General features: G+C 44.7%; 1 protein-coding gene across 4 annotated transcripts in view; it reads left to right on the forward strand.

Annotated features, from left to right (window-relative positions):
- Positions 1 to 2,713: 2,713 nt before the first annotated feature.
- Positions 2,714 to 16,031, forward strand: part of Atp8a1 (ATPase phospholipid transporting 8A1) — a 209,148-nt gene continuing 195,830 nt past the window's right edge. For 2 of the 4 annotated variants that reach the window (XM_075943169.1, XM_075943170.1), the window contains exon 1: positions 2,784 to 2,966. In XM_075943169.1, coding sequence (XP_075799284.1) covers positions 2,918 to 2,966 — 49 coding nt within the window. In that variant the 5' untranslated portion in view covers positions 2,784 to 2,917. Of the gene's footprint in view, positions 2,967 to 16,031 lie in introns of all 4 variants that reach the window. The other 2 variants (XM_075943172.1, XM_075943171.1) reach the window with 2 other exon arrangements.

The following is a 16,031-nucleotide window of genomic DNA, read 5'->3' on the forward strand; positions in this document are numbered from 1 at the left end:
AAGACTATTCTGTTACCATGGATCCAGATGAGAAACTTTGTTATAGACAAATTTGTTTGCTACCCATATACTCTGTTCTATCACTTCAACCATCTCATTCTCTAGACAATCTTTTCCTCTGAGTATTTATTACGGAGTTAGCAACTTACTTGGCAACAGGTCTCATTCATTTCTATAGACTTAAGCCTTACTCAAGCTCTAGTTCAAAAATGTTGGTCATCCCTGCATATGGAATGCTCCCTTCTCTCCCAGTCTGTGCTTGTGTCTTCTTGTCTAGCTGGAATGGGGTGTCAGTCATCCTGCATCACCACCAATCAGCTTTCCCCAAGTCCGTCATAACCTAGCACGCTGATCCAGGCCCTAACATGAATTTAACGTATATTTTCTGCATAATGATAAAAAGGGATCCTTAGGGCAGCAGGGCAGCTATCCTTAAATAGCCTGCTTTCTTTTAAGTCATCAGCTGGCAAGGTGATCGCGGGACCTGAACGTTTTTAAATGACTTGCTGACATCTGAATTCAGCTGCAGATTCTGTAACAAGGTCATGTTGCTAGAACCAGAGTTCCCTGCCAGGGCCTGGCAGGATGCATCTCACACAATGGAAGGTGAGATGTTCCCTGAGCTCTGAAACCAGGTAGGTGCAGATTAGTGCAATTCTCAACCTCGATTACAGTTCGGAACCAGAAAAATGGATGACTTTCTAGCAATCATGAAGGAGCCAATTTTCGGAAAAGAGGGAGTTAGGATACTCCTGCCAATATGGATTCTGTGATGGGAACATGTGGGAAAGAGCTAGAGGAAAGCCACAGGCTGCATCTTCCAGCCTAGACTGTATGAGAAACTGTTTTCATTTCCTGTATGAACTGAACGGCTTTGGCTGTCGGCTTGGCTAATGCACGCATATCAGACAGCTCTATAGAAAACAGGCTCTTATAGAAACCTTGGAACTCCCTTTATAAAGTTATTATCAGTTACATAAGCAGAAGCGAACCTCACTGAAGGGCTCACAGGAATTACAAAAGAGATTGCTCATAAATCAAACAGGTCATCTTTGCGAAGCAATGAGTTTATAAAAATCTCATGCAAAATGCTAAACAGAAACTACTACTCCCTACCCCTCTACCCCCGTTCGTTCGCTTACTTTTAAAGCCGACCTCCCCCCCCCCATTCTCAGTCATTTACTTTGTTTCAGACACATTTATATCAATCAAGAGGAAGCTTGCTTTTCCCCCAGGAGATTGTGGAACCTAAGAGGAGTAAAAATGGCCAGTTGATGACCGTCTTGTTAAGGATTCATTCCTTTTCTTTCTTCCAACAGACTATAGTTTTAAATTATGGCCATCGCTGCTACGGACATATTTACGTTTAAGTCTGCTCTAAGCTGAGAGATTCCAAGAACACTGGAAATGTGTTTTCTTTGTTCTGATCCCAGCCTCTGAATATGAGGCAGGTGGAGTGAGTTCCTCATACATATGGATTGGCCACCTGGGAATTCATGTGAGGTAGAGTTCTGATTAGCCAGTGCGACCTTGCAGGAAGTAGAGGAAATACCACAAATGGAGAGAAGACGCTGTTAGCAGATTTTATTTATCTTTTCCTTATGCTCGAGCTGCAATCACCTCTTTCAAATTAAACTTCTCCGTATTTTCTCTCCCAGATCTGAACGAAATCACAAATGAAAGGCCTTGGTATGAAACCCTTTCTACTGGGTGCCCAGAAGAACAATTCAGGGAGAGGGACCAAACTTACCTGGTTATTCTTTCCTTCCCAGCTCAGGAGATTGCTAGGCATAAAGCCGTCCTCATTCAATCTTCAGGGTGAAATCAAGAACAAATTAAAAACACTTCATTTGCTTCGACTTGTTAGAGTATATTTTACTATACATAAAATAAAAGGTACTGAGGTCGTGCTGATCTTTAGGATATAAGGACATCTTTATGGATTTTATATCAACACCCCACCAAGCTTTGAGAATAAACGACTGCATCGAACTTTCTGGGGCAGAAACCACAAACTGAAGTGCTTGGTTAACCACGTGCTTAACTGTTGATTTGCTTGCAATTTCAGAGCCTGAACAGGTTGAAGTGTTGAAGATGAGCTGGTGGGAAGTACGGGCTCACACCCACGTTGGTGGCGAGGTTCTAAGCCTTTCAGACAAGAAGAGGAGCGGCTCCTACGGCTTCATGCCTCACAGCCTGCTACTAGCGAGGGTTCAAGTGCAGCTCAAGCCAGGAGTCAGCCTGGGAGTTGATCTAGGCTACGATTCCACCCAGATGGCCAACGCAGAATCCCCCACACCAGCAGAGACGTCACCCTGACCAGCTCAGATCCCTAGACTCTGCCTGCCCACACCGAACCCAACACTCTGGCGCTAAGGGCGGGCGGTTCCATCGCATTGCGGAACCAGAGAGTGGATGGAGGCGGCAACGGAGCTTTCATAAACTAGAGTAGCTCTTCCTTTCTAATTAAGACTTGGGATACTAGTGCTGGCCTTGAGAAATGCTGAGGTGTGCCTAGAAACCGAGAATATTAGATCGATGTCCCCTCCCCGCGGATGGTACGGCCCGAACTGGGCGGGACCTGGAGACCCGGCGCTGTCCCCGTCCTACTCCAGGAGACCAGCGAGTGAGCGCGCGCCCCGCAGACCCCGCCCCCGGCGCCGGCTCCGGCTCCGCCCCTCGAGCCCTCCCCTCTGCCGCTGCGGGAGACTGAGGCGGCTCTGCGGACGAAGCTCCTCTGTCGCCTTCCTCCTCCTGCGAGTGCCCAGGCGGCTCCTGGTGGCGACGCTGCCCAGGGTGGGAGGCGCGGCCCCGAGGCGGTGCAGCCCTCGGCGCGGCGCAGCCAGCTCTCCCGCCCGCGCGGCGCCGTGACAGGTGCAGGGTCCCCGCCCGAGACCCACCTGCAGGGGCTGTCGTGATGCCCACCATGAGGAGAACAGTGTCGGAGATCCGGTCTCGTGCGGAAGGTGAGTGACTGCAGCAGCAGGAGGCTGTGCGCCCAGCACGCCTGGGGTCCGACGTGTGTGTGTGTGTGTGTGTGTGTGTGTGTGTGTGTGTGTGTGTGTGTGTGTGTGTCCCATCTCTTAACCCCTCCCAGTCGTCTGGTTGTCGCCTCTGATCCCTAGTGGACCCCTCCTACAGCTCTGCCTTCAGTGCACTGGCAAATGCTTTCCAGGATCCAAAACCTACGAATTTGTGCGCTGGCGGGAGCCCCAAGGTTTCCTTTACACCCGCAGCGCGACTCTTCAGTCCTCGCCTCCCAGCGCACTCGCCCCCCCCCCCGCCCCTCCCACACACACACCGAAAGCGCGCAATCTTTGCAACCTTTCTGTTCCCAATCAGCTTCCCCACCCCCATGAATAGATTCCCCCAATCCCCCGGCCTCCAGTACCCACTGTTGTTGTGCTGCCCCCATATCACGGCTTCCCGAAGAGCCGGTTTGCCATTCCCAGGCGTCGCGATTCTTTGATCCACTGTTCCCAACCTCCCTGGGCTGGAGGAGCCTTAATTGGGTTTGGGTTCTCAGTGGGTACCCGGCGGCGTTCCAGTCTCGGGAGTTCTGCCCCCTGCGGCTCACCAGGCTCTAGTTCGAGGTTTCATTTTTGTTTTTCTTTTTGCGTGAAGCCTGCAGTTTGGCCGGCTTCGCGGATTTTGAGTAAGGTGCATGCTTTCTTTGCTCCACCCAGGGCCAGCTGTTGAGTGGCTCCACTTGTAGGAAGTGTGCAACAGATGCCCTAGGTTATGGACAAGGGCGCCTTGGGAAAGGCTGAAATGCTGTGTAACCTGAATGAGGAGCCCTCTGCCTCCTGTCAGGCGTGTGGCAGGCATTCAGTAAACACTCCTTGGTTTTGTTAGTGCAAAGCTAAAACGCTGTACTTTTATTTTCCTCTGTTTCTTTTCCCTCTACTGTAATCCTGCCCTTGGACGCTGTAAGAGGTGGGATAGCACGATTTTGAGAAATAGTCTATCTTACTGTGATACTGATTCTCATCCCTGTCCCTATCCATGACCAAAAGGTACATGATAAAGTGGTTCTGATGGGGGGGGGGGATAGAAGTGAGAATAGGATTCCTAGCAGGGCGCGCGGGGGGGGGGGGGGGGGGGGTGGATAGGGGAGGAAGGCAGTAAGAACTGTACTGCTCTCTTGTGAAAAATAGGGACTCTGGGCTCTTAATAGGTAGGGTTTTCTGATTCGAAGAGACAGGGAACTATTAAATTAAACTGCTGTGTCAGAAGGTGACACAAAAGTCAAAATTGACCTGTATCTTACTTAAGAATTTAGTACTATAGACATGGGTTTGTTTTGTTTTGGTTTTTTGGTTTTTTCTTTTTTTGTAATTTTGAGTGAAATGAATGAATGCACTCACCAATTGAGCCATGGAAGCCATAAAGTGAGGACAGTTGGTGTTGAAAATGTTATCCTATTAGTTGATGTTTACAAATAAATAGCAACTGATAGAGTAAAGGAAATAGAGGGAAGAAGACGAGATCTAAAACAACAAGGCCGTGTCAGGTTGAGAGAATTGCATTAGTATTTGAGAGGCTGCACTATTGTTTTTGATTGGCACCTGTGTTGTTCAAACCCTTTCCCAACAATTGCCTTATGGGATCTTGCAACACTGCTGGAGGCTGTTGAGTATCATGGTGAGGAAATCTGACCCAGAATGGCGTAGTGAGCTGACCAGAGTCAAACAGCTAGTTCAGCAGCATGCTGGTGTCAGGAGCGACAGATGCTACTGTTCATTGAGTCTGTGTGGTCCTGTGTATTCACAGTATCAGGGCTGTGGTGCTGATGGGTGATTGACCCCCCTCCCCCATATTGGTGGATTTCACCTTATTAGGTTCCAGTATCCCTGGAGCTGTGGGCTGGAAGCATGGCTTTTTGGTTGGCCTCCCCTCCGGTTCCTCTCCTAGGAATGATCTTTGCCTGCTCCTGCTTACTAGATAGGCCCTAATTCTAAGCTGCAGTCCTCTTGGCCTCAGCTGATTGGAACAAGGTGGGCTCCTCACCCAAGGGCAGCCAATCCCTGAGTGATTCACGAGTTTGTAACTTTGTGGCTCTCTAGAAAGGAGTCCCTGTGCTATCAAATGGCTTCTGGGAAAATTAAACCTAGAGGCAGAGGGAGAATCGAAACAAAAAGGGGCAGAGTTAAATGGGCTCGCAGGAGAGAAACTGGGTGGCTGTAGCGTACCCTGCAAATAATACCCAAACAGGCAGCGGAAACTGGATGAAGAGCAGAGGACCTTGCCTTGCCCTCCTTCCATAGTTTTCTGTTCTGAATTCCCAGTGGAGTGTTAAACCATTTCACCTCCTTTGAAGTGACTTGAATGGATTTCTGTTCCCTGACTTCAGATTGGCCAGATGCACAACTGCTGTGCTCTTGTAAGTTGTTTACAACCAAACCGTAAAGAAAAACCTTAAATAAAGTAGGCAGCAAATCATCGTAGTGGGCAGGTTGTTAACTGAACTAACTGTGGGTGGTGGTGGCATAGGTCCTGTTTACATGTGGGGCTTTAATTTGTGTTTATTAATGAGCAAGAGAGTAGGGATGACTGCAGAGCCCTCTTGTGGTGCCAGCTTTGCGTATGGAGAATCACAAGGGGATCATGTTAAATACAGATTCTCATATAGGAGCTCCAGGGGTGTGGAGAACCATTATATTTATGACAAGCTCAAAGGTTGGGCTGAACACTGCTGACCTGCAGACATCAATCTCTAAAGGGCATTGAAACTATTTCAGAACTAGAAAGTGACGAAGGTAATAAGAGTGGCTTGAAAGAGATGCTGTAAATGGGCATGGCTTAGATTAGACTTCAGGAACATGGCTACAGGTAGGGGAAGTCTGGAAGGAAGGTATAAGTTCAGACAGGCGGAGTATGGCTGGATCAAAGCATTGTGACTACCAAGTGAGTCATTTGGCTATAGAATTGAATATTTGGACAAGGTCTTAGAGTTTGCCTAATCTAATTTCTCATTTCAGCATGACACTAATATACAGTCCCCGAAGGGCCTGGTGTGGTGCCAAATCCTTATCACAAAGTGGTACCCCAAACAACCATGTTAGTGTAGTCAAGAAGTATGTTGAAGTTTGATGGGCAGTCTTCCTTGGAAAGGTAACATGAAGGAGGTCTGATATAGATCTGACTAGAGAGTGTTGGAGGTGGAGGGGACAGTCTGGGCAGAGGCCTCAAGGCAGGGGAGTCTGGGATGTTGTTACAGGAACACACCCAGGCTGAACTCTACAGTGAGTGAAGGGCGGGAGACAGACAGATGACAGACACACACACACACACACACACACACATAAATGTTTTATTTGTTTTCTGAAAAGAGAGTATCCAATCTGCATATTTAATTTTAATTTCCATGTTTATAAGATCCCAGTGCATGAAGATGCAGCTTCTGAGACTGGACCCTGGAGGAGAGACTGGAGTGGGCGGGCGCAGTGGCGGCCTAGGTGCCTCCTAAGGTTCTGGTGCAGAGTCCATTCTGAGGAACTCTTTCTTACAGTCTTGAGCCTGACTAGTAGAGAGAAACCTATCAAACTGGCCAAAGATGCTCAGTACAATAAGAGAATAATTCAAATTTTATAATCATAACACATGCAAGTTGACTGTTTCTGCTGAATGCTATTGTTCACACTTATAATCTAAACACTTGGAAGACTGAGGCAGGAGGACTGCTGAGTCATCAAGGTCAGCCCAGGCTAGAGAGTGAGTTCTAGACTAGCCTGGGCTACAGCACTAAAGAAAAGAAACAGAACTGACATGTTTTAAAGATGCTTAGAAATAGTGAAGTCAGGTACAGGGAAATAAATCAAACTTGGGATGTTTCAGTTCAAAGGCAATATTGAAGCACTCATAGTTTGATATTTTCCAGAGAACAAGAAAGATGAAACAGAAGGTTAAATACTTTTAGGTTTCTTTACTGCTATCCCAGCTAAACCAAATGGGTATTGGAGCACAGTTTTCATCATCACAGACTGAAATACTGATGGCTCACATAGAATACTGATGTGGGATTCCCCTCTGTATGTGATGAATATGTTTTATTACCATTAGTTAATAAAGAAGCTGCTTTGGCCCATGGCAGGGCAGAATAGAAAACTAAGCTGAATGCCGGGAGAAAGAAGGCAGAATCAGTAGACACTACCAAGCTGTTGAAGGAGAAAGACACTGGAACCTTACCAGTAGGCCACAGCCTCATGGTGATCCATAGATTAATACAAATGGGCTAATCTGCCAGGCGGTGGTGGCGCACGCCTTTAATCCCAGCACTCAGGAGGCAGAGGCAGGCGGATCTCTGTGAGTTTGAGGCCAGCCTTGTCTACAAGAGCTAGTTCCAGAACAGGCTCCAAAGCCACAAAGAAACCCTGTCTCAAAAAACAAAACAAAACAGACAAAGAAACAAAAAACAAATGGGCTAATCTAAGATGTAAGAGCTAGTTAGAAATATGCCTGAGTCATTGGCCAAACAGTGTTGTGACTAATATAGGTTTTGTGTGATTATTCGGGTCTGGGTGACCAGGAACCAACATGCAGTTTAGAGAATCCTTTAGAGAATACCATTTTCCTCCCTCAAAAGCTAGTGTGGAAGAAGCCAGTCAAGGTCAGCCATGCCTGCCACATAAAGTCCTACAAGATGTTGACTCTGTAGGCCTTTCTACTTTATCATCCTGTGTTGGGACCAGCTTTGACAAGTATACCACTTAACAGGGTAGGGGCATGGGGATTAGAGAAATAAGTAAAGAGAACAAAGACACAAATGAAAATAATAAAACAGAATCATAGGGTAGTATTGGGAGGGAGTTCCATATACTTTTGTACCCCAATACTATAGGGAAGAAGGAAAAAGACTGCTTTAACATGATACAAAGGACAACTAGAACAGTTACTTGTGTCAGTGCTTAGAGCCTTCAAGTCATTACTTCATGAGAAAAGCATTCTGTTGTTTAGGCAGTGAACCCACCCTAGACCAAGTACCCTGAAGGCAGCCACTCCTTGAGTCAAACCTCTTAATTCAAAAGGAGCAGAAGTGTGCTTGAATCTATGACCTTGGTCAAGGTGGAGTGGATTTACCTGTGGAGGCGTCCTTGTTGCAACCACACCCTAGGCCAGGGTTTGTAGCCAGAGTTGTTGTTAACAACTCTAAGCAAACAAAAACTCTCTGACCTTCAGACAAGGTGGGAATAGGCTCACATTTTTGAGCCTCCACTGTCCTCAAGTTTTATACCTTCAACAGCGTGGTCGCTGTGTGTCAGCTCTCTTACAGGAGTTCCAAACAAGAAAGCCATAGGGGGGCAGGGGGTAAGGGATTTTCTTGCAAATGCCACACAATGACAAATGCCCCATCTGCGTTTGCACCCATCTGCAGGAGAAGCTGGGCAGTGGAGTTTTCCAGCTGAGCATGTCACTACTCAGTGGTGTGTCACTAATGTGAAATGGCTCCTAGTCAAACACGCTCAGTCACAATCAGGTACCCAGACTGCCAGAGGCTGTTGCTTGAAGAAAGTGGGGAAAATTTTAGACCCCATACTTTACAAAATCATCCGCATCATGTTATTCAAAACTGAGGAAATATACTTTAAAACAACAACCATAAGCAGACCTCCCCATGGGCTTCTGTTATTTTCTGTTGAGTGTTCCAGTGTGGAAATGTGAGACTAGTCAAGGTTGTTTGAAACATGCCATGATGGATTTAGAACCTGAGCTTTCATCCTCTCAGCAAATGGCCACCTTTGTGATGTTATAGAGTACTATGTTCAGTTCACTTCAAAGATAACAAAAGGAGCAAGGTAAGTTCTCCCAAAGGACAAATTTTAGGAAGCCTTTTCCATTGTATAGACCAAACATGACTGAACGACCTTGTTTCTTTGGCCAGCGTGTGTGGTGTACCTGCCTTGTGCCAGCTAGTTGGGAGCTGGTACAAAAAGGATGAATGAAAGAGTCATGGAGATGGGTTTATAACCAGGAGCAAGCACGTGATCCAGTCTCGAGGTGTCGTTTCAGCTAATGTCATTCTGAAGACACTAAGTGCAGCAGACTCCATTAGGTTGTCTAACATATAGAGAATCCACCCCACGTTCTATCAGTTCACCGACAGTGAAACAGGATGCTGGTGCCTGGTTAGCAGCCCAGGAAAGTTTGCCCAGGCAGAGGAGGCTTGTGGAGGCTGTGAGGAGTCTGCTATGTGCGTCTCTGCTGGGAATTCTGTTAGGGTGAATGTCAGGGTGGGGATGGCTGCCCTTGGCCTGGCTTTCATTCTTTACTCCCTAACAAATGAACCTTTCCATGCTCTTGTCCCCTGGCTTGTAAGCTCCCCAAGGGCAGGACTGTCTGTCAGTTTTGTTCACTGGTATAATGTCACCCTATGGGAGGGAATAATGGACCAAACCAGCAATTCTACTCACTCGGCCAGTTTGTTGGGCTTACATATAGGACCATAAGGGACACAAACCAATCACATCTCAGAAAACTCTCCCCAGTCATGAGTGATGTCTTATAGCTGCATAGGAATGTCCCCTTCGGTTATATACTCATATATACTCAACAGCCTCTGGGGGCCACATACAGTTGGGGCAGAGTTTGCCCAAGGAAATAATTCACAGTAACTCTTTAACCAGCATGTGCTGTGTGTCCACTGTGTACCAGTTGGAAGCCGGGACAGAAAGGGTGGTGAATGGAGTTCCTAAGGCAAGGACTGTGCATGCTTGGGGTCCGTATTTGTTAAATGCAAAGACTGCTCTTCATTTCATTAGAGTTTGTTTGGCGTTTTGGTTAGCCTGCTGGTTCCTCAGAAGTTTTCTCTGGGTATGCATTTAGGCCAGTTGAGGTTGTTTTGTTTTGCTTTGTTTTGTAAACAAACTCTTGAGTAGGCGTCATTATACACTGTACTGTCCCTTTTCAATTATTTCCATGGGCAAAGTCTCTAGAAATAGGACTTCTAGGTCAAAACTCTGTGTGTTTTAGTAATTTTCGATACATATTTCAGATTTTCTGGAAGGATTATTTTGCTTTAGACTTCCATTGGAAATAATCAGAAAGTGTGTGTTCTTCTGATTGTTTCATAATCTCTCGCTCTTCTCGGCAATCCATAGTGGATTTTATTTTATTCTGATAAATATACTGCTCTGGAGGGGTTAGCTCTGTAAGTCTAATTATGTTTTGGGTAAGTTTAGTTTTTGATTTGTTTCTGAGTTTTTTACTTATATTCCTATACAAAGTTTATTTTATATTAATATTTTCTTCTAAGTATATAATAATTATGAGCTCTATGGTGGCATCTGCATGCCTGCAAAGACCACACGTGGGTCACATTCACCTCCCCTTCGCTCTTTCCTGCATCCTCCTCTTATCCCTTCCTAGTTTTACATTTTTTTTTCCAGATTTTACATGCAAGAGAAAACAAGATACTTGAATTTTAAGAACTTCTTGTAGGTTAAAGATTGAAATTCTTCCTTGATTGTACGTTATCTGTTAGTTTTATAGTATTTTGCATGTATGCATGCTAATCTTGCCAGGGGACAGTTTCAGGTGTCATTTCTCAGGAGCCGTCTACCCTTGGTTTGCTGTTTTGAGGCAGGGTCTCTCACAGGTCTGGAACTCTCCAAGGAGGCTATGCTCTCTGGCTGTTGATTGAGCTCCAGAGTTCTGCCTGTGTCAACCTCTTCAACTTTGGGATTACAAGTGTGCACCACCAAGCCTGACCTTTTACTTCTGTGATCTGGGGTCAAATTCAGGTTCCTGTACTTGCAAGTCAAGCATTTTACAAATTGAGCCAGCTCCCTAGCCTACAAGTTACCTTCTAAGAACTATTATCTTCTAGATTTTTCTTTTGCTTAAAATTTCTCCTTTGGCCGGGCGGTGGTGGCACACGCCTTTAATCCCAGCACTCGGGAGGCAGGGGCAGGCGGATCTCTGTGAGTTCGAGGCCAGCCTGGTCTACAAGAGCTAGTTCCAGGACAGGCTCCAAAGCTACAGAGAAACCCTGTCTCGAAAAACTAAAAAAATAAAAAATAAATAAAATAACAAATAAAAATAAAAATTTCTCCTTTGTTATCACTTTTTATTTCAAGATGACAAGTTTTTACTTAAAAATTTCTTCCAGTACTTCTAGGTTTCAGTTTGTATGAGGACATCACTAAGTCCTGAGGGTTTCACTTTCTTTTTTATTTTTTATTTATTTATTTATTTATTTTTTTGGTTTTTTTGAGACAGGGTTTCTCTGTGGCTTTGGAGCCTGTCCTGGAACTAGCTCTGTAGACCAGGCTGGCCTCGAACTCACAGAGATCCACCTGCCTCTGCCTCCCGAGTGCTGGGATTAAAGGCGTGTGCCACCACCGCCCGGCGGGTTTCACTTTCTTATGAGATGTCAGGTCATGGTCTTATTTTTGCCTCAAATTTCTCTCCATTCAGTATTTAATATTTATATTTAATAGTTTGATTTCCTCATTGTGGTTTAGAGTGCTTCTTTATACATGAGTTTTTCTGGCGTTGATCTCCTACCTTAGAACTGGTGCTAGTTAGTTTTCTGTCAACACAAACTAGAGTCATGGGAAAAGGAAATCTTAATTGCGAAAATGCCTCTACCAGATTTGTCAATAGACAAGTCCATAAATATTTTCTTGATTAATGATTGATGTGGGAGGGACCAGCCTCCTGTGGGTGGTGCCATCCCTGGGCAGCAATCCTGTATAATAAAAGCATCAAGAGCAAGCCAGCAAGTAGCATTCCTCAATGTTTTCTGTTTTTGTCCCTGCCTCCAGCTCCGGGCTTGAGCTCCTGCCCTGGCCTGTCTTGATGAAGAACTCTAACCTATAAGCCATAGAAACACTCTCCACTCCAAGTTGCTTTTAGTCATGTGTTTATCACAACAATAGATAATAAGCTAGAGCAATCCCCACCATTCTATATTAGTCCTCTGTTCTGTTACCTAATGTCACATTCCTTCATAGCAACTTAAAAACATGTTCTTCAGCTGGGTAGTGATGGCGCATGCCTTTAATCCCAGCACTCAGGAGGCAGAGGCAGGCTGATCTACAAGAGCTAGTTCCAGGACAGGCTACAAAGCTATAGAGAAACCTTGTCTTGAAAAACAAAACCATATTCTTCAGTCTTACTCTTGCTGGTCTATCTTCTTACAGTTTTTTTTTACTGTTTTTATGTTTATTTACCCACTCAAATTTTTAAATTTATTTTCTTATTTATTTTGTATCCTGGTCACAACTTCTCTTCCCTCCTCTCCTCTTAGTTCCTCCCCCAATTCTCTCCTCTGTTCCCATCCCCCCAATCTACTCCTCCATTTCTATTCAAGAAAGGGCAGGCCTCCCATGGATATCAACAAAACATGGCATATCAACTTGCTGTAAGACTAAGTACCTCCCCACTTATTAAGGTTGGGCGGGCAAGGCAAGCCAGTATGAGCGGTAGCCCCTTTTCCTACTGTTAGGAGTCCCACAGGAGGACCGAGCTACATAACTGTATATTGTGTCATCCTGTCTTTTGAAATCTGTCATTTGGGTTTTGGTTTCTTAAAAATAGATTTAATAAACAAAAGCCATCTTTCGTACATTTTATTCAGTTTTATTTTATTGATAACAAATGTGAAATGGATGTAACTTTCGACTGCGTGTTTTTATGTAAGGCCCTTTTCACCTTCTCCCCTGCTGGTCTGAAGAACTGTAGAACTGGCCTTCATGGATTATTTACACCTCTAATTGCCTTGGCAAAGAGAAGTGTCGGTGTTAAGTTAAACCTTTATTCATTATTTTGTGCACACTATCTTTGAAGATGGCTGATCTTGAGCCTGCTGGGACTATGCTCAATGGGATCAGCTCAGTCATGTGACAGACATTTCAAGTAGGCACAGGAAAGGCAGGGACCAGGGAGCCGCTTTAGTGGGTCAGCCCTGCTTAGGTGAAGTATGGGAAGGCTTTAATGATGCAAGCAAACTCAGGTGAGCAGCGGTGAATTCAAAGGTTGCTTTGTTTTGATTCCAGTCTGGGAGGGTTGAGCTTGTAATTGGCTTAGGCCCTGCCAAAACTCTGGTCGCCCAGGTAAAGTGACCCTGGTGTAAAAAGCCGTTTCCTTCCAGCCGTTACCGCCATCTTTTCTCCTCTTGGCAGCTCCTTACTCTCCTGGAGATGTAGTCTAACTCCTGTCTTGATCATCTACAGAGCTCTGACTTGGCACTTTTAAAACAGGACACAATAAAAGGTGGGGGTTTCGGTTTTGTTTTGTTTTTTCCTACTCCTCTCCAACATTTGTTGTCTGTGGTAGCTATTCTGACTGAAAGGGGCAAACTAGTGCAGCCATTATAGGAATCAGTATGGCGGTTCCTCCACAAAGAGCTCTCAGTGACTCATCCGTAGTACTCCTGGACCGATAGCCAAAGGACTCCATATCCTACCACAGAGAATGTATAAGTTCATGGTTTCTGCTGATAGGTTCATGATGTCCAGGAAATGGAACCAGCCTAGAGGCCCATCAACAGATGAATGGATAATAATAATAATGTCATACATATATATACATACATACACAATGGAATATATAAAGCTATAAAGAAATATGAAATCATGAAATTTGCAAGGAAATGGATACATCTGGAAACTATGATATTGAGAGAGGCACCTGAGCTCAGAAACACAAAATCTCCATGTGCTCTGTTGGTCTTGGCTATAATGTAATCATATGTGTATGTGAACAGGTATAGGTGGAATAAAATGTCAGGAAGGAGACAACAGAAGGTAGTGATGGGTGAGTAGGAAGGATGGCTGATGTGCAGAAGGACTGGAAAGAGGAAAAGAAACCAGAGTAGGGAGACCACAAGGGGGAAGCAGAGGTTACCAGGGAGTGTGGGAAAAGAGAAGGAGGCCCACAGAGCACACTTTGAGAATTTCGTGATTGTATGGAAGGTGTTGTTTGCCACTTTTAATTTGTTCCAGGGCAAGGGGTTTGTAATCCAAAGTTTTCCCCATTTTTCTTTGGTTTAAAACTATTAAATCACTACTTAATATGTAAATTGCATTGCTATATATAGAAAAGTTGTTTTAAAAATAAAAATATTTATACACACACACACAGATGCAAACATCTTGTCACCATTTCCCCAACCTTCAGTGCCTACCACAGTGATTGGTACAGTCCCAGGAACAGATACCCTGTCTTCACTGAAGATGCTGGTACCTAACACAGCATGGACTTCAGGCCTTTGCACTTGTGGGCAATTTTGATGCTGATCCAGACAGACCTACCAAGGCTTCTGAATAACATTGTTTGCATCTTCTCCACCGCTGCTCTTGGATGACACATCTAGACACACTGACTTCAGGTGGCAGAGTTCGGGTTCTGAGGGCCTCCATCGCCCATGACCACAGCTCCCAAACTCTTTCGGCTCCCGGGGTGTCATTCAATAGCAGGGACCAGCTGACCCTTTCAATTCTCTAGTGTATCTTACTCTTTTTCTTTACTCCAGGCCATGTCCCATCTCTGGTCAAAGAAAAGAAACATCTCCATGCATAAATTTTACCCAGGTTTGATATGTTGTACCTTATTAGGAATATGCTTTATTAGAAATATGTTGGGTTCCTTCTGCCATCTATGCCAGAATTATAATTAATGTTCTCTGGTAAAGTCTGTCCATTTTATTAGTTTTGTTTATTTCCACTGGTGGGGGCTGACATTGGAAAAATGACATGGAAAAACGGTCTACCATCTTTAGTGCAAAATTTGCTCAATGTGGGCAAGGCAGTGGCAACTTTGTGTGAAGTAAGTGGTACTCAGTGCTGGCTTCATGGTCTTACTGGGAGCTTCTAAACCATTCTGGGGCTTCTAAACCATTCAAGTCTATGTAAATCAAAGGTTGTGTGTTATCTCTTAGGTAACAATGATGTGTATCAGTGTCCAATACACTGGCGTAGTTCCCTGAGTTTACATGATGGCAGAGAAGATGAGGAACAGAGTGTGGAAGGCCACAGCAATTACTAGCCAAGAATCCAAGGGCATGTGTCTGTACCTGGTAAAATTTTATCTTATCACCTGGTTACCAGATGGTGATAATTTTATTCCTTTTAATTCCCTTCATGGGAATGATCGAGTTCATGAGATGATACAGCCATTAGGTTTGGAGCTTTACTCTCAAATTCTGAACTGATTATTCAGTTCAATATAAGCAAATGCAAGGTGTATGTGGTTTGTTTTTAGCTGTGTTCCAACCACTCTACGAGCTTGTTGACGGTGAGTGGCGCCAGTCCTCACGCTCTCTAACCCCCTTGCCCTATATGTAGTGGTAACTGTTATATCCACTGGTTTATCCATCCTGGGTTTGAGGGCCAGAAATGTATGATTACTTTTCAGCTAACAGGCAGGACGGGGGAAGCTTAGCAACTTGGCAAAAAAGGTCTTTGAAACATCTCTGGTGACTTTTATCTCCAGGGAGGAGGCAGCCCTGTCAGATCCCTGTTGATTCCTCTAAAGATTGTGTCCAAAGCACCTTCACGGACAAGATCTTAACTTTTTTTTTAAAAAAAAAAAACAATAGAAGAGAGAAAGCTTTGAGTTATTAGTTCAGTTCAACACTAGATAGCCACCCATTCCTGTCTTTTTTAAAAACAAAAATCAGGAAAGAATCATTGCACAGGTTGACTTTTTGTTAACTACAAAGTGAATATAATTAGCAAAAGGAAAAAAATTAAGGCCCTCTTAATTTCCTCAGATACCTACTTGAATTTCCCCTGGTCCTATTAAGTCACTCTCCCCATGGACCTTATTATCAGGGCTTGCAAAACAATCGCCTATATATTTTACTGTTGGCTAATACCGAAGATCAAAGCCTTCTGTCTGAGCTTGACAGTTCTCTTCATATCAGGCATCTTCCCATATGTTCGACTGGAATTGTCTTTCTAAAGGCATCCACTGAAGCAGTTGAATGGCATCGTTTCTGGCTGTGCTTCTCGTGGCTTTGGTCTGTTCACTGGCACCTGTTGATCGTGGAAACCACAGACAAGTAGAGTGTGTTTGCTTGGTGACAG

Source organism: Microtus pennsylvanicus, chromosome 12 (genome assembly GCF_037038515.1).
Source record: "Microtus pennsylvanicus isolate mMicPen1 chromosome 12, mMicPen1.hap1, whole genome shotgun sequence".
Taxonomy (NCBI): domain Eukaryota; kingdom Metazoa; phylum Chordata; class Mammalia; order Rodentia; family Cricetidae; genus Microtus; species Microtus pennsylvanicus.